Here is a 22,951-nt window from a genome sequence, read left to right on the forward strand (position 1 = left end):
ATGATAATGATGATGATGATGATGATGATGATGATGATGATGATGATGATGATGATGATGATGATGATGATGATGATGATAATGATGATGATGATGTTGATGATAATATAAAAACTATTTACCAAGATGTAAAAACCATTTACAAGGATATAAAAATACCTACGCCTAATTTAAAAAAGAACAAAGAAAGAAGAATTGATTTCTGTGAAAGGAACAGTGCCTAACTTAGCGCCAGGTACAAGAATAATCTACATCAAAGACTGAGCATAAAAATGAAGAATAATAATTGGTAACAAAACTCTTGAATAATGAAATACTAGAAAAACAGGATGCAGGAACAACTGTGGAGATTAAATTCCACAACTTAACAATCCTATTGAAGAATGAAGCCTGAAATGTAGTAGTTTTACAAAGAGCTGGGCACCTAGTGAAAGTACTAGTAGCAATTTTTTTTTTTGCAAATTAATCAAAGGAATGTTTAAAGGCCCGAGCACAGAAGTGAAGAATACTAACCAGCTAACAAAGTTATAAAACTACATGCAGCTTCCAGGAAGCATTAAAAAGTGGTGCCATTTTTGCTCAAATGTTTTCATGAATATTGCGGCTGCAACAGGTCACGTGACCTAATTTTCATGCGTCGTGTATGTTAAAAGGTTGACATTTGCAAGCATATTCAGCTTCCGAAGTCTTACGATGTTATGGTTAAATCTTCAGAAGATAGACCACCCGGCTTGCTTTTTCAAGAAAATAACGAGAGACCCATGCCTTAATTTTCTTGAGTATTTCTCTTACTACCAGACATGTTTTCATTGTTAAACGATTATTAACAACTGCATTGCTAAGTGGAAATTGGGTGCCTGCAATATCCAGGAGCTTCCAGTATTGGCAGCCAGCTCCTAGATTGAGACCGCTCCAATGGCTGGCAAATCCTCGCAAACCAGCCACGAGCACCCAGGCCCTCGAGGGAGGACAGGCACTCGTCACACTGATAAAAACAGTGGACAAGACAGAGGGGAGAAGGGAGGGGGGAAACAGAAGCTACTTGGCGCCAAAAACCGCTACGCAAACGCTGGCCAGGCCTACGCAGCAAGTGCAAGAACGTCGTATCTTCTGTTAGCACGTCGACTCCTGGTGCATGCAAACCAAAGAGACACCGCTGGTCACGGAGCAACACTTGCGCTCTGTGTTGTTGTATATATCATGATTTTTGGGCAAAATTCACTAAATTTTAACTTTGAACACTGTGTTAATTAATTTCTCAGTCGCTTATTTAAAGAAATATTAATAGTGATTCTAAGACGAAAGGTTGAACCAAAATATAGTACAACCGACGATTTTTAGTGCGTTAAAACAGCGAAATTTGAAAACGTCCGCCAGACGTTTTCAAATTTGAACCCCTCTCTATCTTGGTCATCTGCGGGCGAAAATATTCGTGGATAGTTTCTTTGCGTTCTGATAGTCTTTTAATGGAATTTTGTCATTATATCTTGGCTGCTATCAACCGAATAACGTCTCAGTTCCGATTTTCGATGTGTTACTAAAAATAGCGTGACACTGTCCCTTTAACTCCGTTTAATTGCATTTTAATTTAACTACAGGGAAATGATAAAAATAACAAATACACCACGAATAAAGTAACCAAAGACCCGTTTCCTCAGCCATCCTCATGTTGTTATGTAGCGAAGTTAAAAGTTTTGATGTGCCGTTTGACCACGAGTCGAGTATTTAAAATGGTCAGCCTCTAGTTCTTGATTTCACTTCTTTCGGCCCCAGTAAAAAATTCTTTCAAACTAAATATTTAAAATTTTTCGGGGCAGCGCTAGCTAATGTATGGAATCACGTCACTTGCGATGGTCGATGAGATTTGTCACGTGATCGATAACTGAATATAAATGGATAAATAATGCTCTCCTCTGCCCTCCCCTCTTCCTCCGTGTCTCACTCTCGTCCCAATTTCCGCGCGTTCAAACAGCGAAAAACGCACTCCTCCCCCCCCCCCCCTCCCCCCGCCATGGAAACGTTTGCTACGCAGACAAAGTCCTCCCTTACGCACGAAATTATGAAGCATTCCTACTCAGCCGTCTATCGCAATGAAATTTAATGTTAAGTCTCACGCCAGCTGAGTTCTAGTGATTCGGATTGTAACTACCTTAGACGAATTTCGATTCATTTCGGTCAGCTTACGAATTCGACAACCCTCAACGTCTGCCACTTGACACTGGCAATAAAAAAAAATTTCATCCAAGTACCGACAAGGGGCGAGTTAAGTTAGCAAAGTGTAGACGACGGGGTGCTTTGGTATCTCGTATAAATTTGTTCCGGCCGGACTATTTCTACCGCTCGTGTTGGTCTCGTGTCGAACACAGGAAGAATCCGTGGAAGTCGGTATTAAAATGCATGATACAATAGGTCTCCTACGGAGAGAGAAGCAGAAGCGTTGCGTGTCGACCCCAAAGGCCTTAGATCACTTTAAGACCTTTAGACATTGTAGGATAAACTGTTTTGTGTCAGTTGCGGTATTGGCCTCGAAGTAAATTCTGGTTTTCAGTCACCGTTAAAAAAAGTCATCAATATAAGATGGAAATTAAATGACCGTTGATGCGTTGTATTCATTGATTTCTGAACCAATGAAAAAAGTCTGTTTAAACAGCCTTATTTTTAAGGTATAATTCTACTTTTAGTTTCAACACCATTCTTTATCGCAATGGCCAGTTTATTGTTTATTTTTTACTGCAATCTCAAGCATTTTATCACTGACATTTCTCTTTTTGCTAATCACGAGGAAAGGGGTTAGGTGGCAAAGCCAGCAGGAGCCGTTGGCAAGTGGTGAGTGAGGTTGGTTAACTTCAGTGATATTGATACACTAGTTTCGCAGAAGAGAGGGTATCCCCGTTTAGAATCAGGAAATGTTATGTTATGTTTTAATCCTGATTCAGTAGTAAATTGCAGAACAAACAATATAAAAAACTGAGATCAACTGATTTTACGGTCTCAAAACTTGACCCTGAAGAAGAAGAATCGTGCCTTTCGAAAGTATTGGGAAAATATATTTCCCTGACTGATCCTGATCCTTTACTACAGACTTCAGTACTTTTGTGGCGGTGATCCTTCCAAACACAGTCTCTGTTTTTTAATAAATGGTACACGGTATGATTTTCAGTCCGGCAGGGACGCAGCATAAATCGGACAGAGAAAATCAGAGTTTCCCTAAAAGGAGTCAAACCTAAGACTTTTCAATTACTAGTTTGGATACTCTACCACTGAGCTACAGGAGTCTCGCGTGGGAGCTAAGGCCATTAAACTAGGTTCATGGGAAAAACATCCTGCATACTGCTAGGCCGTTGGAATGTCAATGAGTGGCATATGCGCAATCAAAGGAAATGTGATGTAATCAGTTTAAGCCTGGTGTACAAACGAGAATGATGTATTATTCAGTAATGACACAGGCACACTCGGAAAAACAAATTCAGAGTGCTCCTATCAGAAATTGAACCTTAAGTAAGACCTTCCGATTTCTAGTTCCGTCGGATGCTCTACAGGAGACTCGTGGGAGCTAAGGCCATTAAACTAGGTTATTCCGTTCAAATTTATACAATAAAGAATTGAAAATTGTCAAATACTTGTGAATTGTTCAGAGACCTTCAGAATTTATAGGCAAACTCGTTGAGCATCACGCTCAAATTCCCGTTCCCGTTCAAAGTCCGTTCAAGCCTGAATTTTTCAGGCTTTGTTTTCGCACTGCTTGAAGTTGCATATATAACTGTTGCTGCATGATACATTAGTATCGAACTGCATAATACATTTAGTATCGAACTGCGTAATACATTAGTATCAAACTACTTCAAATAGAGAATACAACAGCGAAGAATTGCTTGATAAAAAGGCGTCCTTCGCTAATTTTAGACTAAAGTATTTTGTGGTTAGCCACCGGCACCCATACCGTTCCGCCTAAATATCCGGTTCAAGGAGACAATACGGCGAGGCTACGCAGTAGCTAGGTAACCGCTCTTCCAGCTGTCACAGTGGTCACTTTCATTTGATCTGGGCAAGGCATTTTACTTTCGCCGCTCATCTGATTCTATGGATTTTTTTTAGTCATGTGCGCCTGGTTATCTCCAAAGTCTTAAAACTCAGCTGTCAGGAGTTTACACTTGAAAAGGAGAGCTGTAAAACCTATCATGGAGGAAGGCTTTCCGTCCAGATTTGATTTGCAAGAGCAAATTGGAAAGTTAGTATACCACCGCGATTGAGCGAAATTTACTTTCTCTCGCATGCTTGCAAGCGAAACTGCGAATCGCCTTGGTTGGTGTGCGTGGTGGCCTCACTTCTTGGTTTTATGACTTCTTATCTCCTTGCATAACCTTGTTTATGTTTTGAAGTTTGTATTGCTGTTGAAGATTGGAGAGCGTAACGCGAAATTCTGTTGTGTTTGCAGAGGAACATTCAGCGTGATTCGAAGATGTTTCGACAAGCGCGGCGATCGTGTTTGTGCCGTAAAAATCGTAGATATTGCTAAGATGTCCTCATCGAGCGGTCTAACGGAGGAAGGTAAGATGTTATCTCACCGATCGATGTTATGCATAATGTCTGTGAGCAAGGCGATCTAAGTTAAAAGTTATTATCGTCGTACTAAACGCACTAATGCTTTAGATCTCGCAGAAGCATCTTGATATTGCCTGTGCGCAGAAGGTGTATATCTTGCGACATCGAACAAGTTTTCTTGCCCTCATCCTGCGAAGCTTAACCCAAGATTTCTGCGTGATAAAAACAGAAAATTGTTCTTCTATTTTTTTAGAATAAACATTCAAGTAAAATCAATTACTAAAGTCCCCAAGGGATAGAAAAAAACCAAACCACAACGCTCTATGAAGACATGTTGTCGCATTGCATCTCGTTTATATACTTTGTTTTCGTTTATATCGGATGTAGTTGGGAAAGCGTAGCTAAGTTTTCTTACGTTATTACATCTCCGCTGAAGGGGTTGTTAATTAAGGGATCAAGATTTGAGTTTTTGGCGAATGTTTCGGCACTTCAATTTCAATCGTACGCGGATGTTTGTTCGCGTGTTTAGCTTTGCCAGCGCTTTGATTCGAAGCGTTAAGTCAGGTTAATTTCAAGAGCAAACTTCTTACTCCATGTAAGTAAGATGTAAACCAAGCACTCAACTTATCCTGACCCCAGTATGTTATTGTTGTCTTCGCAGATTTACAAAGGGAGGCCCGCATTTGCCAGAAATTGCGGCATCCTCATGTTGGTATGAATAAGAAATATTCCTGTCGTATTTGTCATCAAATGATAAGTTTTTTTTGATCTGTCTGCCATTTTCTGCGATTTTGATATCATGATATCTAGCGCAAAATGTGTTCGCCATGTCGAAAATACAAAGCGATTTCATCGCTGATCCACGCTGTTTGATATTTCAAAACTCGTAGATTATGACTCTAAGTGGTTTAAAATGGATCAAAATTCTTTTCATGTTCATTTTAGCGTGGAAGTATTGAAGTTTTTACATTTCTGAACCACAAAAAAATCCCCTATAGTTTTAATCAATGGAATTATTCAAATTGATTGTTCCCTGTTTTTTCAGACAAGTAACATTTTTAAAATGTCACAGAACTTTTATTTCATTAAAATTAAAATCTGCAACTTCTTTAGTCAAATAGAAAAGAACTTTTATTGTTCTAAGTAAATATATGATATTCACATGTGGCAGGTGATTTGGCCTCGAAAGCATATGACAATGAAAGTAATATTGAAATCACAAACTTGATCAAATAATTTGAATAAAAATTGTGATTGTAAGCAAAACACAGTTTGGGATTTGTCAACTATCATGAAGTTATCTGGTAGAACATCTCTATTCTGGTTTCATTTCTGACCTTAATTTAATTTCTTTATTGACTAATGGTTTAGCTTTAATTTCTTTATTGTTGAAACTCTTTTGTTGTCACCTAATGTTGTGAACCATGTCCTGTCTAAGCATTGTGTTTGTGTGTACCAAATGTCTTGCTTTATAAACCTTTTCACTGTTTTGGACTCTATCTTGGTTTTGGGGCAAATGTTAATGTATCGGTTTTTGGGTGACTTTGAACTGCTTTAAGGATGGTGCCTACTTATAGCGAGGTGTTTTTGTGCAGGTTATGACTATACGGGAAAAGCAGATATTATTTTGGCTTATTGGAACCCAAAAAGAAACTGGGGGTAATCACTCATTTTTCAGAGATATTTAAGCAACAATAATATTGAAAAAAGCGTTAAAATACAAAACAATGTAAGTTTTTTCCCCCAAATTGAAGCTTAATTATCTCTGAAAATATGTGGTTACCCCTACTTTTCCTTGCGGATTCCAATAACCCTTGCAAAGATCAGCTTTTCACACGTAGTTTTGAACCACGCAAGAAATCTGCTGTTTTAGCAGGCACCACTGTTAAGAAACCTATCTCGAGATACGCAGAACATATGCACAGTAGCAAAAGTAGGTACTGTTTTTAACTCTATTCAAAATTAGGAGACTTTCAAATTTCAAGTTACATTATTCATCTGATCAAAAGTAAGACCATCATTGATACAAAGGCATTTGAGAACTGTTCTGAGAAATTCTCTTATTCAAATTAGATCAAAGGGCTTATGTGAAGTTTGAAAGGTTTGTTTAATTACGGCTAATATATCCTGACTCTCACTTCTATATTTAAGGAAAATAAATCGAGGACATAAATATGTGCTGTTAAAATTTGGGAAGTTTGAAAGGACTAACAGAGATTCAAAGTCAACCAAAATCCTATATATTACATTTACTGTAATTTTAGTAGTGTCTTCCCATCCCTAACCAAAATGGCATCAGAAACCTTGTAAAGGTCTATTGTTTCATGGAAAAAAATATGCTTAATTGAATATTCAACATGGTGTGATTTAATTGGGGAGACTAACTGGCTCTTGTGACTGATAAGTAACTGAACAGTGAAGACCGCTCATTTAGCAGTGAAACATTCTTAACTAGTTTACTTTGTGGCTACTTATTAATGACAGACAAGAATCTGACCGGTTTTACTGTGTGAAACTTTACTTAGTCCAAGTCCAGATGCTGTTCCACCAAACCAAGTGGTACATTATATGAATGTTTGGTTTATCGACAGAATTGATAATATTATTAAAGATAAATTGGCCACCGTAAAGATATTCAAAGGCTGACGTTTTGAGTGTTATCACTTTGTCTTGTGATTCGTCAGTGCATCATGAATCTCTTTACAGTGGCCAATTTACCTTGAGTTATTAACTCTGTTGATAAACCAAACATTTGTTTCTACTCCCCACCGACGCAGCACCACAGTTTCTTTAACTAACCCCTTATACAAGTGATACAATGTCTGAATCAGTTGGGTTTGGCAGACAAGAGTTAGGTAGGGCTAAATAGGGAGCTTAAGCAACGACGACAGCTACAGCAATGACAACGCCGCAAAACAATAGGTTTAATAAGCAAAAACAATCGCTACCCACGTGCGTTTTACATTTTGGTACATTTCTCAATTGCCGTCCTCTGCAAAATAACAATGAGAAATGACCACGTTTAAGGTTTTTTGGAGAACGTAAAAGTACAACTGTGAATTTTTCATTTTCTTTCTTACCTTGTACACAACTCCTACCAATTAGGTTCCTGGATAGCTTGCCATTGTTGTAAAAGTTGAGCGAGTTGAAATAGTCGCAAAGTAGCACAAATAAAATATGGATATATTTTCAGGTAACATTTTTATTGCCGTTGCCATCATCGTTGCTTAAGCTCCCTAATATCAATGTACAACAGCTTGCTGCATAATATAACATTGGAGTGGCTTTGTGCCTTGTTCACATATATGTATCTTTCATATGCCAAGCTTTAGTTTGCATAGATCACTGTAATATACACTGGTGTCATTCCAGGGGGGAGGGGGGGAAGAGTTTAGACTCAGAATAGTCCTCTCCCCACCCCCTTCCCCCTAACCTGGGGGTGTCATGTAAACACACCCAAGCGATAGCATTCATGAAGCCTCAGATAGGTGGTGTTCAAGATGGTTGGAGTTTGATGTATATTTTGTTAGTCTGATAACCTTGAGTTGGTTCAGGTTAGAAATGTTGAAACATTGTGTGATATGTTTCAGTGGAGATGCTAGGAGCGTACTCAATGGATGGTTATATCTACATGGTGTTTGAATAGTAAGTTCTCAAGCAAATGAATCATAAAGTTTACTTTGTTAATAATATTTATATTAAAAATTAATTATTTCTGAAGTGTTCTTATTATACTACTAACAGTACTAGTGAGGGTTCTGTGAGACTGGTGTCATCACCATTATCATTTTCATCATCATCATTATCATCAAGTCGATCTTAAGGACGGTGCCTACTTGTAAAGAAGTATTTTTCTGTGGTTTATGACTATCTGGGGAAAGCAGATCTTAGCAAGGGCTATTGAAATCCAAAAAGAAAATTGGGAGTAACCACGCATCTTTTAGAGATGATTAAGCAACAATAATATTAAAAAAAGTAAAATACAAAGCAATGTATGGCATTATGTTTTTTTTTTAAATTGGAACTTTTCTTATCTCTGAAAAATGTGTGGCTACCCAAATTTTCTTTTTGGATACCAAGAGCACTTGTTAAGTTCTGCTTTCTCTGCATAGTTTTAAACTGTGCAAAAATATCTCTGTATTAATAGGCACCACCCATAGGAAACCAGAGTATCTTGAGATGTGCACAGTAACAAAATTAAAGTAGGCACTGTCCTTAATTGGTTCTCCATGAACACCTTCTGCAGTTGCCTGTACAGCATGCAATGCCTCAGTTGTACCCTACTGCAACCCGTATCCTTGATGAGATAATCTGTGAGATTTGGTTCTGTCCGGCTGCCCCTACTCCTACTTCCTACTGCTATGTGACGGTTCCCAAAGCAGATAGTGATGTACGCGTTCTTGGGTATCCCTATAGCAATGACTTCAGGCAAGCCTCCGTAAACTGTTATTAATTTAGGAAAACCTTGGAAGGGTTAATATGGACACTGTAATAGGCACAGTTTTTCTGGTCCCAGAAGCTTGTGTCTGTGATAACAGTTTTTGACTGATATATTTTAAACATGTTTTATTTTGTCCTCGTAGCATGGATGGCGCTGATCTCTGCTTTGAAATTGTGAACCGTGTTCATGCTGGTTTTGTTTATAGTGAAGCCGTAGCAAGGTGAGTACTGATTTTCTGATTTTACCCTTAAAGGTTTCCTTCACAGTCACAGGTAATCTGTGCTCTCTGTGTAGTATACTGTTGATTGAGTCTAAGCCTGGGGTGGGTGGGGAGGAGGGGGTGGGTTTGGGCTCTTTCTTACACATGGTATATACTTATGTATGTGGTACTTCAAGGGGTATCAAGGCTGTTGCCTAAGAAAAATTTCAAGGAGCCCACAAGGCCAAAAGCTGAGAAGTTAGGAGCCCAACATGTGAAGTGTTAGGTGCTCCTTCACCATAGAGCATTGGGCATCCCAGGCTACTGGGCTCCTGTTTGGCCGTAGCTTTGGGCAGGCATAAATTTTTGGAAAACAGGTATTGGAAAATTACACATTTTTGGTCAGAAATAGGGTCAAGATTTGATTAAACAGTCAGCACATCCCCCACTAAATATTCAAAGCAGTAGCACCCAACCCAACCCCTCCTCAAGGCATCTTGTCCAAATGGACAAATGACAAATTTTCATTTCCTGTAACTCACCAATAGAAATGAGTTTGTTGGACATGAGTTATGTTATTTGTGACGTGTCAGATTTGTTTGAATGTCTTGTTTACTTATTCACAAAAGAGATTTTTTCTTAGAATTAAATTAAATGTAGTTGAGCACAATTTTCGTAACTTTAATCTTTTTATTATTTTAACTCCGACCAGTAATGAACAATTTGTGTCATCACTTGCATAACTTGCATAACAGGTTATCAAAAGTTCTTCAAATGTTTGATGATGATGGCAAATAAGGTCGTGCTTTTATGTGGCATCTCAGGCTTTCATGAAACCAATGTTAACTAATCTACTTAACAATTAGATTATGAGCTTGAAATTCCTATCGAGTGATAGTTGATGAGGGCAAAGCCCGAATCAACTATCACGCGATAGAATTTGGTAGTGAATAATCTAATTGTTTTAGTGTAAATCTTCTAATGTTGTTCAAAACTTTACAAGACATTTTTATTGAATAATGATATAAATAAGTCACGCCAGGCACTACTCACTCTACTCACTATCTACAGGGCTTCTGATATTATGCGATGTTGCGATTTCGCATAATTTACCTAAAATCGCAACAAATCGCATAATTCATGAAAAATCGCAGAATTTGTACAAAATCGCACAATTTAAGAAAAAAGGAGCAAAAATCTCGATTAATGTTAAGTTCTCCGATAATTGAAGGCCTGAGAGCATAACCGACCTATGTCGAATTTTAGCGCGGCTTTCGGTTTCGCACGGATTTGTCCGAATTTTGGCTCTCCCTGGTTTGGAAAACATTTCGCGGTTTTACAATCGTGGACAAAACTCCTTAAGAAAACCAAACACGAACAGAACAAAAACCACTTCCTTACTTCTCCCTCCCACCCCCTCCCCCTATGCAATGGCAACCGAACACAGAGAGCCAAAAAACCACTCACTTACTGTTTCTCCCTTCATAATTCTACCACAGTTACTTCTCCCTCCCCCCTTCCCCCTTATGCAATGTTGATGTGGGAAGCGATGCTTGCCAGGAAACTGTTCGTGACCCAAAAGACAACATTGAGTCAGGGGGCGGGGGGGGAGGGGGATTTGGTAGTTTGCTTTTCTACAAGTGAACGCGCTTGGAAGGCAAATTTTTTTATAGGTTTTGTCCACGTCAGAGTCGTTTTCCAAATTATCGGTAGGCTAAAAGTTTCCACTGTCCACGAGCCGTGTTTAGTCGCACTAGTTGTTGTTGCTATAAGTAACGTTTGAGATGATATCATGGTTTGCTTTTGCGGGTTGTAATAAGCCCAAAATAGATCAAGGCAGTCGGGATAAACAACTTGCGTATCGTACTGGCTAGTTGCTTTCGCTTTTGTTTGGTGAAGTTTGAAAACGCACGACATCTATGGATCTTTTGAAAAGTTACGAAATTGACGAATGCAGTTCACAGGAACTGGTGGAAATGTTGTCCAAAGAATCCCTCCTTGGTAGTGATGACTGTGCCGTGGCGAATTTTTCAATTCGATTATCAAATCCCGCGGGAGCATCAGAGACAAATCCCGCCATATACAAGGTGTTTTGCAAGCCTTAGTTGTGGTTTGCCACGCTTGAAATTCGGTATGTAACGATTAACTTGACAATTTCAAGGCAATGATTCAATAAAAGTACGATTAACATAGATTTTCAACGGTTAACACCGACTGGTGGTAAAAAGAATAGATAGTCTTTACCTTTTTAATAGAACTGCCGTTAATCGTTGTTAATCGTTGTGAATCGTTGAAATGGCTACATGTCTTCCTGTTAATCGTGTAGAATGCTAGTATTTTGCGTTATCAAGAGTGATATGTCGACAAACGGGACAAAGCTGGATTTTGCGCCAGGAAATGGACACATTTTCTCTTGGAGAATGTAACTGTTTACATTTGGGACATTCCTGTCACGTACGTAGTAGTTTGTAACAGAATCTAATAAAAGCGTGACAGCATTCTTTTCGTTGCTCCCGCGAAAAACACCGCTTTCGTGTGCCGTGTTTCAAAGACAACGAGTGTATATTGAATACAAGTATTTAATCCTCAGTGCATTGTCCTTTTGGTCATCCAGTGTCTATAATGTTACCGATATATCTTTACAAGATGGTAAAATTTCTCAATGGCATTAATACGAAACACAAAGCGGCGTGAAAAAAATACTGGACAATGGTTTTCAATCGAATTGCAGTACACATGCAAAAGTTTGGACAAATCCGAGCTACATCGAAAAACGGGCTGAAATTCGACATAGGTCGGTTATGCTCCCAGCCCTTCAATTGAATATATGAATATTATATTCATATATTCATTTGGTCAACCCCGTAGGGAATAGCTCATATGAAGGCCTGAGAGCATAACCGACCTATGTCGAATTTTAGCGCGGCTTTCGGTTTCGCACGGATTTGTCCGAATTTTGGCTCTCCCTGGTTTGGAAAACATTTCGCGGTTTTACAATCGTGGACAAAACTCCTTAAGAAAACCAAACACGAACAGAACAAAAACCACTTCCTTACTTCTCCCTCCCACCCCCTCCCCCTATGCAATGGCAACCGAACACAGAGAGCCAAAAAACCACTCACTTACTGTTTCTCCCTTCATAATTCTACCACAGTTACTTCTCCCTCCCCCCTTCCCCCTTATGCAATGTTGATGTGGGAAGCGATGCTTGCCAGGAAACTGTTCGTGACCCAAAAGACAACATTGAGTCAGGGGGCGGGGGGGGAGGGGGATTTGGTAGTTTGCTTTTCTACAAGTGAACGCGCTTGGAAGGCAAATTTTTTTATAGGTTTTGTCCACGTCAGAGTCGTTTTCCAAATTATCGGTAGGCTAAAAGTTTCCACTGTCCACGAGCCGTGTTTAGTCGCACTAGTTGTTGTTGCTATAAGTAACGTTTGAGATGATATCATGGTTTGCTTTTGCGGGTTGTAATAAGCCCAAAATAGATCAAGGCAGTCGGGATAAACAACTTGCGTATCGTACTGGCTAGTTGCTTTTGCTTTTGTTTGGTGAAGTTTGAAAACGCACGACATCTATGGATCTTTTGAAAAGTTACGAAATTGACGAATGCAGTTCACAGGAACTGGTGGAAATGTTGTCCAAAGAATCCCTCCTTGGTAGTGATGACTGTGCCGTGGCGAATTTTTCAATTCGATTATCAAATCCCGCGGGAGCATCAGAGACAAATCCCGCCATATACAAGGTGTTTTGCAAGCCTTAGTTGTGGTTTGCCACGCTTGAAATTCGGTATGTAACGATTAACTTGACAATTTCAAGGCAATGATTCAATAAAAGTACGATTAACATAGATTTTCAACGGTTAACACCGACTGGTGGTAAAAAGAATAGATAGTCTTTACCTTTTTAATAGAACTGCCGTTAATCGTTGTTAATCGTTGTTAATCGTTGAAATGGCTACATGTCTTCCTGTTAATCGTGTAGAATGCTAGTATTTTGCGTTATCAAGAGTGATATGTCGACAAACGGGACAAAGCTGGATTTTGCGCCAGGAAATGGACACATTTTCTCTTGGAGAATGTAACTGTTTACATTTGGGACATTCCTGTCACGTACGTAGTAGTTTGTAACAGAATCTAATAAAAGCGTGACAGCATTCTTTTCGTTGCTCCCGCGAAAAACACCGCTTTCGTGTGCCGTGTTTCAAAGACAACGAGTGTATATTGAATACAAGTATTTAATCCTCAGTGCATTGTCCTTTTGGTCATCCAGTGTCTATAATGTTACCGATATATCTTTACAAGATGGTAAAATTTCTCAATGGCATTAATACGAAACACAAAGCGGCGTGAAAAAAATACTGGACAATGGTTTTCAATCGAATTGCAGTACACATGCAAAAGTTTGGACAAATCCGAGCTACATCGAAAAACGGGCTGAAATTCGACATAGGTCGGTTATGCTCCCAGCCCTTCAATTGAATATATGAATATTATATTCATATATTCATTTGGTCAACCCCGTAGGGAATAGCTCATATGAAGGCCTGAGAGCATAACCGACCTATGTCGAATTTTAGCGCGGCTTTCGGTTTCGCACGGATTTGTCCGAATTTTGGCTCTCCCTGGTTTGGAAAACATTTCGCGGTTTTACAATCGTGGACAAAACTCCTTAAGAAAACCAAACACGAACAGAACAAAAACCACTTCCTTACTTCTCCCTCCCACCCCCTCCCCCTATGCAATGGCAACCGAACACAGAGAGCCAAAAAACCACTCACTTACTGTTTCTCCCTTCATAATTCTACCACAGTTACTTCTCCCTCCCCCCTTCCCCCTTATGCAATGTTGATGTGGGAAGCGATGCTTGCCAGGAAACTGTTCGTGACCCAAAAGACAACATTGAGTCAGGGGGCGGGGGGGGAGGGGGATTTGGTAGTTTGCTTTTCTACAAGTGAACGCGCTTGGAAGGCAAATTTTTTTATAGGTTTTGTCCACGTCAGAGTCGTTTTCCAAATTATCGGTAGGCTAAAAGTTTCCACTGTCCACGAGCCGTGTTTAGTCGCACTAGTTGTTGTTGCTATAAGTAACGTTTGAGATGATATCATGGTTTGCTTTTGCGGGTTGTAATAAGCCCAAAATAGATCAAGGCAGTCGGGATAAACAACTTGCGTATCGTACTGGCTAGTTGCTTTCGCTTTTGTTTGGTGAAGTTTGAAAACGCACGACATCTATGGATCTTTTGAAAAGTTACGAAATTGACGAATGCAGTTCACAGGAACTGGTGGAAATGTTGTCCAAAGAATCCCTCCTTGGTAGTGATGACTGTGCCGTGGCGAATTTTTCAATTCGATTATCAAATCCCGCGGGAGCATCAGAGACAAATCCCGCCATATACAAGGTGTTTTGCAAGCCTTAGTTGTGGTTTGCCACGCTTGAAATTCGGTATGTAACGATTAACTTGACAATTTCAAGGCAATGATTCAATAAAAGTACGATTAACATAGATTTTCAACGGTTAACACCGACTGGTGGTAAAAAGAATAGATAGTCTTTACCTTTTTAATAGAACTGCCGTTAATCGTTGTTAATCGTTGTTAATCGTTGAAATGGCTACATGTCTTCCTGTTAATCGTGTAGAATGCTAGTATTTTGCGTTATCAAGAGTGATATGTCGACAAACGGGACAAAGCTGGATTTTGCGCCAGGAAATGGACACATTTTCTCTTGGAGAATGTAACTGTTTACATTTGGGACATTCCTGTCACGTACGTAGTAGTTTGTAACAGAATCTAATAAAAGCGTGACAGCATTCTTTTCGTTGCTCCCGCGAAAAACACCGCTTTCGTGTGCCGTGTTTCAAAGACAACGAGTGTATATTGAATACAAGTATTTAATCCTCAGTGCATTGTCCTTTTGGTCATCCAGTGTCTATAATGTTACCGATATATCTTTACAAGATGGTAAAATTTCTCAATGGCATTAATACGAAACACAAAGCGGCGTGAAAAAAATACTGGACAATGGTTTTCAATCGAATTGCAGTACACATGCAAAAGTTTGGACAAATCCGAGCTACATCGAAAAACGGGCTGAAATTCGACATAGGTCGGTTATGCTCCCAGCCCTTCAATTGAATATATGAATATTATATTCATATATTCATTTGGTCAACCCCGTAGGGAATAGCTCATATGAAGGCCTGAGAGCATAACCGACCTATGTCGAATTTTAGCGCGGCTTTCGGTTTCGCACGGATTTGTCCGAATTTTGGCTCTCCCTGGTTTGGAAAACATTTCGCGGTTTTACAATCGTGGACAAAACTCCTTAAGAAAACCAAACACGAACAGAACAAAAACCACTTCCTTACTTCTCCCTCCCACCCCCTCCCCCTATGCAATGGCAACCGAACACAGAGAGCCAAAAAACCACTCACTTACTGTTTCTCCCTTCATAATTCTACCACAGTTACTTCTCCCTCCCCCCTTCCCCCTTATGCAATGTTGATGTGGGAAGCGATGCTTGCCAGGAAACTGTTCGTGACCCAAAAGACAACATTGAGTCAGGGGGCGGGGGGGGGAGGGGGATTTGGTAGTTTGCTTTTCTACAAGTGAACGCGCTTGGAAGGCAAATTTTTTTATAGGTTTTGTCCACGTCAGAGTCGTTTTCCAAATTATCGGTAGGCTAAAAGTTTCCACTGTCCACGAGCCGTGTTTAGTCGCACTAGTTGTTGTTGCTATAAGTAACGTTTGAGATGATATCATGGTTTGCTTTTGCGGGTTGTAATAAGCCCAAAATAGATCAAGGCAGTCGGGATAAACAACTTGCGTATCGTACTGGCTAGTTGCTTTCGCTTTTGTTTGGTGAAGTTTGAAAACGCACGACATCTATGGATCTTTTGAAAAGTTACGAAATTGACGAATGCAGTTCACAGGAACTGGTGGAAATGTTGTCCAAAGAATCCCTCCTTGGTAGTGATGACTGTGCCGTGGCGAATTTTTCAATTCGATTATCAAATCCCGCGGGAGCATCAGAGACAAATCCCGCCATATACAAGGTGTTTTGCAAGCCTTAGTTGTGGTTTGCCACGCTTGAAATTCGGTATGTAACGATTAACTTGACAATTTCAAGGCAATGATTCAATAAAAGTACGATTAACATAGATTTTCAACGGTTAACACCGACTGGTGGTAAAAAGAATAGATAGTCTTTACCTTTTTAATAGAACTGCCGTTAATCGTTGTTAATCGTTGTTAATCGTTGAAATGGCTACATGTCTTCCTGTTAATCGTGTAGAATGCTAGTATTTTGCGTTATCAAGAGTGATATGTCGACAAACGGGACAAAGCTGGATTTTGCGCCAGGAAATGGACACATTTTCTCTTGGAGAATGTAACTGTTTACATTTGGGACATTCCTGTCACGTACGTAGTAGTTTGTAACAGAATCTAATAAAAGCGTGACAGCATTCTTTTCGTTGCTCCCGCGAAAAACACCGCTTTCGTGTGCCGTGTTTCAAAGACAACGAGTGTATATTGAATACAAGTATTTAATCCTCAGTGCATTGTCCTTTTGGTCATCCAGTGTCTATAATGTTACCGATATATCTTTACAAGATGGTAAAATTTCTCAATGGCATTAATACGAAACACAAAGCGGCGTGAAAAAAATACTGGACAATGGTTTTCAATCGAATTGCAGTACACATGCAAAAGTTTGGACAAATCCGAGCTACATCGAAAAACGGGCTGAAATTCGACATAGGTCGGTTATGCTCCCAGCCCTTCAATTGAATATATGAATATTATATTCATATATTCATTTGGTCAACCCCGTAGGGAATAGCTCATATGAAGGCCTGAGAGCATAACCGACCTATGTCGAATTTTAGCGCGGCTTTCGGTTTCGCACGGATTTGTCCGAATTTTGGCTCTCCCTGGTTTGGAAAACATTTCGCGGTTTTACAATCGTGGACAAAACTCCTTAAGAAAACCAAACACGAACAGAACAAAAACCACTTCCTTACTTCTCCCTCCCACCCCCTCCCCCTATGCAATGGCAACCGAACACAGAGAGCCAAAAAACCACTCACTTACTGTTTCTCCCTTCATAATTCTACCACAGTTACTTCTCCCTCCCCCCTTCCCCCTTATGCAATGTTGATGTGGGAAGCGATGCTTGCCAGGAAACTGTTCGTGACCCAAAAGACAACATTGAGTCAGGGGGCGGGGGGGGAGGGGGATTTGGTAGTTTGCTTTTCTACAAGTGAACGCGCTTGGAAGGCAAATTTTTTTATAGGTTTTGTCCACGTCAGAGTCGTTTTCCAAATTATCGGTAGGCTAAAAGTTTCCACTGTCCACGAGCCGTGTTTAGTCGCACTAGTTGTTGTTGCTATAAGTAACGTTTGAGATGATATCATGGTTTGCTTTTGCGGGTTGTAATAAGCCCAAAATAGATCAAGGCAGTCGGGATAAACAACTTGCGTATCGTACTGGCTAGTTGCTTTCGCTTTTGTTTGGTGAAGTTTGAAAACGCACGACATCTATGGATCTTTTGAAAAGTTACGAAATTGACGAATGCAGTTCACAGGAACTGGTGGAAATGTTGTCCAAAGAATCCCTCCTTGGTAGTGATGACTGTGCCGTGGCGAATTTTTCAATTCGATTATCAAATCCCGCGGGAGCATCAGAGACAAATCCCGCCATATACAAGGTGTTTTGCAAGCCTTAGTTGTGGTTTGCCACGCTTGAAATTCGGTATGTAACGATTAACTTGACAATTTCAAGGCAATGATTCAATAAAAGTACGATTAACATAGATTTTCAACGGTTAACACCGACTGGTGGTAAAAAGAATAGATAGTCTTTACCTTTTTAATAGAACTGCCGTTAATCGTTGTTAATCGTTGTTAATCGTTGAAATGGCTACATGTCTTCCTGTTAATCGTGTAGAATGCTAGTATTTTGCGTTATCAAGAGTGATATGTCGACAAACGGGACAAAGCTGGATTTTGCGCCAGGAAATGGACACATTTTCTCTTGGAGAATGTAACTGTTTACATTTGGGACATTCCTGTCACGTACGTAGTAGTTTGTAACAGAATCTAATAAAAGCGTGACAGCATTCTTTTCGTTGCTCCCGCGAAAAACACCGCTTTCGTGTGCCGTGTTTCAAAGACAACGAGTGTATATTGAATACAAGTATTTAATCCTCAGTGCATTGTCCTTTTGGTCATCCAGTGTCTATAATGTTACCGATATATCTTTACAAGATGGTAAAATTTCTCAATGGCATTAATACGAAACACAAAGCGGCGTGAAAAAAATACTGGACAATGGTTTTCAATCGAATTGCAGTACACATGCAAAAGTTTGGACAAATCCGAGCTACATCGAAAAACGGGCTGAAATTCGACATAGGTCGGTTATGCTCCCAGCCCTTCAATTGAATATATGAATATTATATTCATATATTCATTTGGTCAACCCCGTAGGGAATAGCTCATATGAAGGCCTGAGAGCATAACCGACCTATGTCGAATTTTAGCGCGGCTTTCGGTTTCGCACGGATTTGTCCGAATTTTGGCTCTCCCTGGTTTGGAAAACATTTCGCGGTTTTACAATCGTGGACAAAACTCCTTAAGAAAACCAAACACGAACAGAACAAAAACCACTTCCTTACTTCTCCCTCCCACCCCCTCCCCCTATGCAATGGCAACCGAACACAGAGAGCCAAAAAACCACTCACTTACTGTTTCTCCCTTCATAATTCTACCACAGTTACTTCTCCCTCCCCCCTTCCCCCTTATGCAATGTTGATGTGGGAAGCGATGCTTGCCAGGAAACTGTTCGTGACCCAAAAGACAACATTGAGTCAGGGGGCGGGGGGGGAGGGGGATTTGGTAGTTTGCTTTTCTACAAGTGAACGCGCTTGGAAGGCAAATTTTTTTATAGGTTTTGTCCACGTCAGAGTCGTTTTCCAAATTATCGGTAGGCTAAAAGTTTCCACTGTCCACGAGCCGTGTTTAGTCGCACTAGTTGTTGTTGCTATAAGTAACGTTTGAGATGATATCATGGTTTGCTTTTGCGGGTTGTAATAAGCCCAAAATAGATCAAGGCAGTCGGGATAAACAACTTGCGTATCGTACTGGCTAGTTGCTTTTGCTTTTGTTTGGTGAAGTTTGAAAACGCACGACATCTATGGATCTTTTGAAAAGTTACGAAATTGACGAATGCAGTTCACAGGAACTGGTGGAAATGTTGTCCAAAGAATCCCTCCTTGGTAGTGATGACTGTGCCGTGGCGAATTTTTCAATTCGATTATCAAATCCCGCGGGAGCATCAGAGACAAATCCCGCCATATACAAGGTGTTTTGCAAGCCTTAGTTGTGGTTTGCCACGCTTGAAATTCGGTATGTAACGATTAACTTGACAATTTCAAGGCAATGATTCAATAAAAGTACGATTAACATAGATTTTCAACGGTTAACACCGACTGGTGGTAAAAAGAATAGATAGTCTTTACCTTTTTAATAGAACTGCCGTTAATCGTTGTTAATCGTTGTTAATCGTTGAAATGGCTACATGTCTTCCTGTTAATCGTGTAGAATGCTAGTATTTTGCGTTATCAAGAGTGATATGTCGACAAACGGGACAAAGCTGGATTTTGCGCCAGGAAATGGACACATTTTCTCTTGGAGAATGTAACTGTTTACATTTGGGACATTCCTGTCACGTACGTAGTAGTTTGTAACAGAATCTAATAAAAGCGTGACAGCATTCTTTTCGTTGCTCCCGCGAAAAACACCGCTTTCGTGTGCCGTGTTTCAAAGACAACGAGTGTATATTGAATACAAGTATTTAATCCTCAGTGCATTGTCCTTTTGGTCATCCAGTGTCTATAATGTTACCGATATATCTTTACAAGATGGTAAAATTTCTCAATGGCATTAATACGAAACACAAAGCGGCGTGAAAAAAATACTGGACAATGGTTTTCAATCGAATTGCAGTACACATGCAAAAGTTTGGACAAATCCGAGCTACATCGAAAAACGGGCTGAAATTCGACATAGGTCGGTTATGCTCCCAGCCCTTCAATTGAATATATGAATATTATATTCATATATTCATTTGGTCAACCCCGTAGGGAATAGCTCATATGAAGGCCTGAGAGCATAACCGACCTATGTCGAATTTTAGCGCGGCTTTCGGTTTCGCACGGATTTGTCCGAATTTTGGCTCTCCCTGGTTTGGAAAACATTTCGCGGTTTTACAATCGTGGACAAAACTCCTTAAGAAAACCAAACACGAACAGAACAAAAACCACTTCCTTACTTCTCCCTCCCACCCCCTCCCCCTATGCAATGGCAACCGAACACAGAGAGCCAAAAAACCACTCACTTACTGTTTCTCCCTTCATAATTCTACCACAGTTACTTCTCCCTCCCCCCTTCCCCCTTATGCAATGTTGATGTGGGAAGCGATGCTTGCCAGGAAACTGTTCGTGACCCAAAAGACAACATTGAGTCAGGGGGCGGGGGGGGAGGGGGATTTGGTAGTTTGCTTTTCTACAAGTGAACGCGCTTGGAAGGCAAATTTTTTTATAGGTTTTGTCCACGTCAGAGTCGTTTTCCAAATTATCGGTAGGCTAAAAGTTTCCACTGTCCACGAGCCGTGTTTAGTCGCACTAGTTGTTGTTGCTATAAGTAACGTTTGAGATGATATCATGGTTTGCTTTTGCGGGTTGTAATAAGCCCAAAATAGATCAAGGCAGTCGGGATAAACAACTTGCGTATCGTACTGGCTAGTTGCTTTCGCTTTTGTTTGGTGAAGTTTGAAAACGCACGACATCTATGGATCTTTTGAAAAGTTACGAAATTGACGAATGCAGTTCACAGGAACTGGTGGAAATGTTGTCCAAAGAATCCCTCCTTGGTAGTGATGACTGTGCCGTGGCGAATTTTTCAATTCGATTATCAAATCCCGCGGGAGCATCAGAGACAAATCCCGCCATATACAAGGTGTTTTGCAAGCCTTAGTTGTGGTTTGCCACGCTTGAAATTCGGTATGTAACGATTAACTTGACAATTTCAAGGCAATGATTCAATAAAAGTACGATTAACATAGATTTTCAACGGTTAACACCGACTGGTGGTAAAAAGAATAGATAGTCTTTACCTTTTTAATAGAACTGCCGTTAATCGTTGTTAATCGTTGTTAATCGTTGAAATGGCTACATGTCTTCCTGTTAATCGTGTAGAATGCTAGTATTTTGCGTTATCAAGAGTGATATGTCGACAAACGGGACAAAGCTGGATTTTGCGCCAGGAAATGGACACATTTTCTCTTGGAGAATGTAACTGTTTACATTTGGGACATTCCTGTCACGTACGTAGTAGTTTGTAACAGAATCTAATAAAAGCGTGACAGCATTCTTTTCGTTGCTCCCGCGAAAAACACCGCTTTCGTGTGCCGTGTTTCAAAGACAACGAGTGTATATTGAATACAAGTATTTAATCCTCAGTGCATTGTCCTTTTGGTCATCCAGTGTCTATAATGTTACCGATATATCTTTACAAGATGGTAAAATTTCTCAATGGCATTAATACGAAACACAAAGCGGCGTGAAAAAAATACTGGACAATGGTTTTCAATCGAATTGCAGTACACATGCAAAAGTTTGGACAAATCCGAGCTACATCGAAAAACGGGCTGAAATTCGACATAGGTCGGTTATGCTCCCAGCCCTTCAATTGAATATATGAATATTATATTCATATATTCATTTGGTCAACCCCGTAGGGAATAGCTCATATGAAGGCCTGAGAGCATAACCGACCTATGTCGAATTTTAGCGCGGCTTTCGGTTTCGCACGGATTTGTCCGAATTTTGGCTCTCCCTGGTTTGGAAAACATTTCGCGGTTTTACAATCGTGGACAAAACTCCTTAAGAAAACCAAACACGAACAGAACAAAAACCACTTCCTTACTTCTCCCTCCCACCCCCTCCCCCTATGCAATGGCAACCGAACACAGAGAGCCAAAAAACCACTCACTTACTGTTTCTCCCTTCATAATTCTACCACAGTTACTTCTCCCTCCCCCCTTCCCCCTTATGCAATGTTGATGTGGGAAGCGATGCTTGCCAGGAAACTGTTCGTGACCCAAAAGACAACATTGAGTCAGGGGGCGGGGGGGGAGGGGGATTTGGTAGTTTGCTTTTCTACAAGTGAACGCGCTTGGAAGGCAAATTTTTTTATAGGTTTTGTCCACGTCAGAGTCGTTTTCCAAATTATCGGTAGGCTAAAAGTTTCCACTGTCCACGAGCCGTGTTTAGTCGCACTAGTTGTTGTTGCTATAAGTAACGTTTGAGATGATATCATGGTTTGCTTTTGCGGGTTGTAATAAGCCCAAAATAGATCAAGGCAGTCGGGATAAACAACTTGCGTATCGTACTGGCTAGTTGCTTTCGCTTTTGTTTGGTGAAGTTTGAAAACGCACGACATCTATGGATCTTTTGAAAAGTTACGAAATTGACGAATGCAGTTCACAGGAACTGGTGGAAATGTTGTCCAAAGAATCCCTCCTTGGTAGTGATGACTGTGCCGTGGCGAATTTTTCAATTCGATTATCAAATCCCGCGGGAGCATCAGAGACAAATCCCGCCATATACAAGGTGTTTTGCAAGCCTTAGTTGTGGTTTGCCACGCTTGAAATTCGGTATGTAACGATTAACTTGACAATTTCAAGGCAATGATTCAATAAAAGTACG

General features: G+C 40.2%; 1 protein-coding gene across 2 annotated transcripts in view; it reads left to right on the plus strand.

Annotated features, from left to right (window-relative positions):
* The first annotated feature begins 4,022 nt into the window (after positions 1-4,022).
* LOC146449200 (peripheral plasma membrane protein CASK-like) overlaps positions 4,023-22,951 on the plus strand; it is a 55,966-nt gene continuing 37,037 nt past the window's right edge. For both annotated transcript variants that reach the window (XM_085101488.1, XM_085101489.1), the window contains exons 1-5: positions 4,023-4,228; positions 4,436-4,548; positions 5,204-5,254; positions 8,133-8,187; positions 9,126-9,203. In XM_085101488.1, the coding sequence (XP_084957614.1) occupies positions 4,179-4,228; positions 4,436-4,548; positions 5,204-5,254; positions 8,133-8,187; positions 9,126-9,203 (347 nt within the window). In that variant the 5' untranslated portion in view covers positions 4,023-4,178. The remainder of the gene's footprint in view (positions 4,229-4,435; positions 4,549-5,203; positions 5,255-8,132; positions 8,188-9,125; positions 9,204-22,951) is intronic.

Source organism: Pavona decussata, unplaced genomic scaffold (assembly GCF_977016875.1).
Source record: "Pavona decussata unplaced genomic scaffold, jaPavDecu1.1 SCAFFOLD_602, whole genome shotgun sequence".
In the NCBI taxonomy this organism is placed as follows: Eukaryota; Metazoa; Cnidaria; class Anthozoa; order Scleractinia; family Agariciidae; genus Pavona; species Pavona decussata.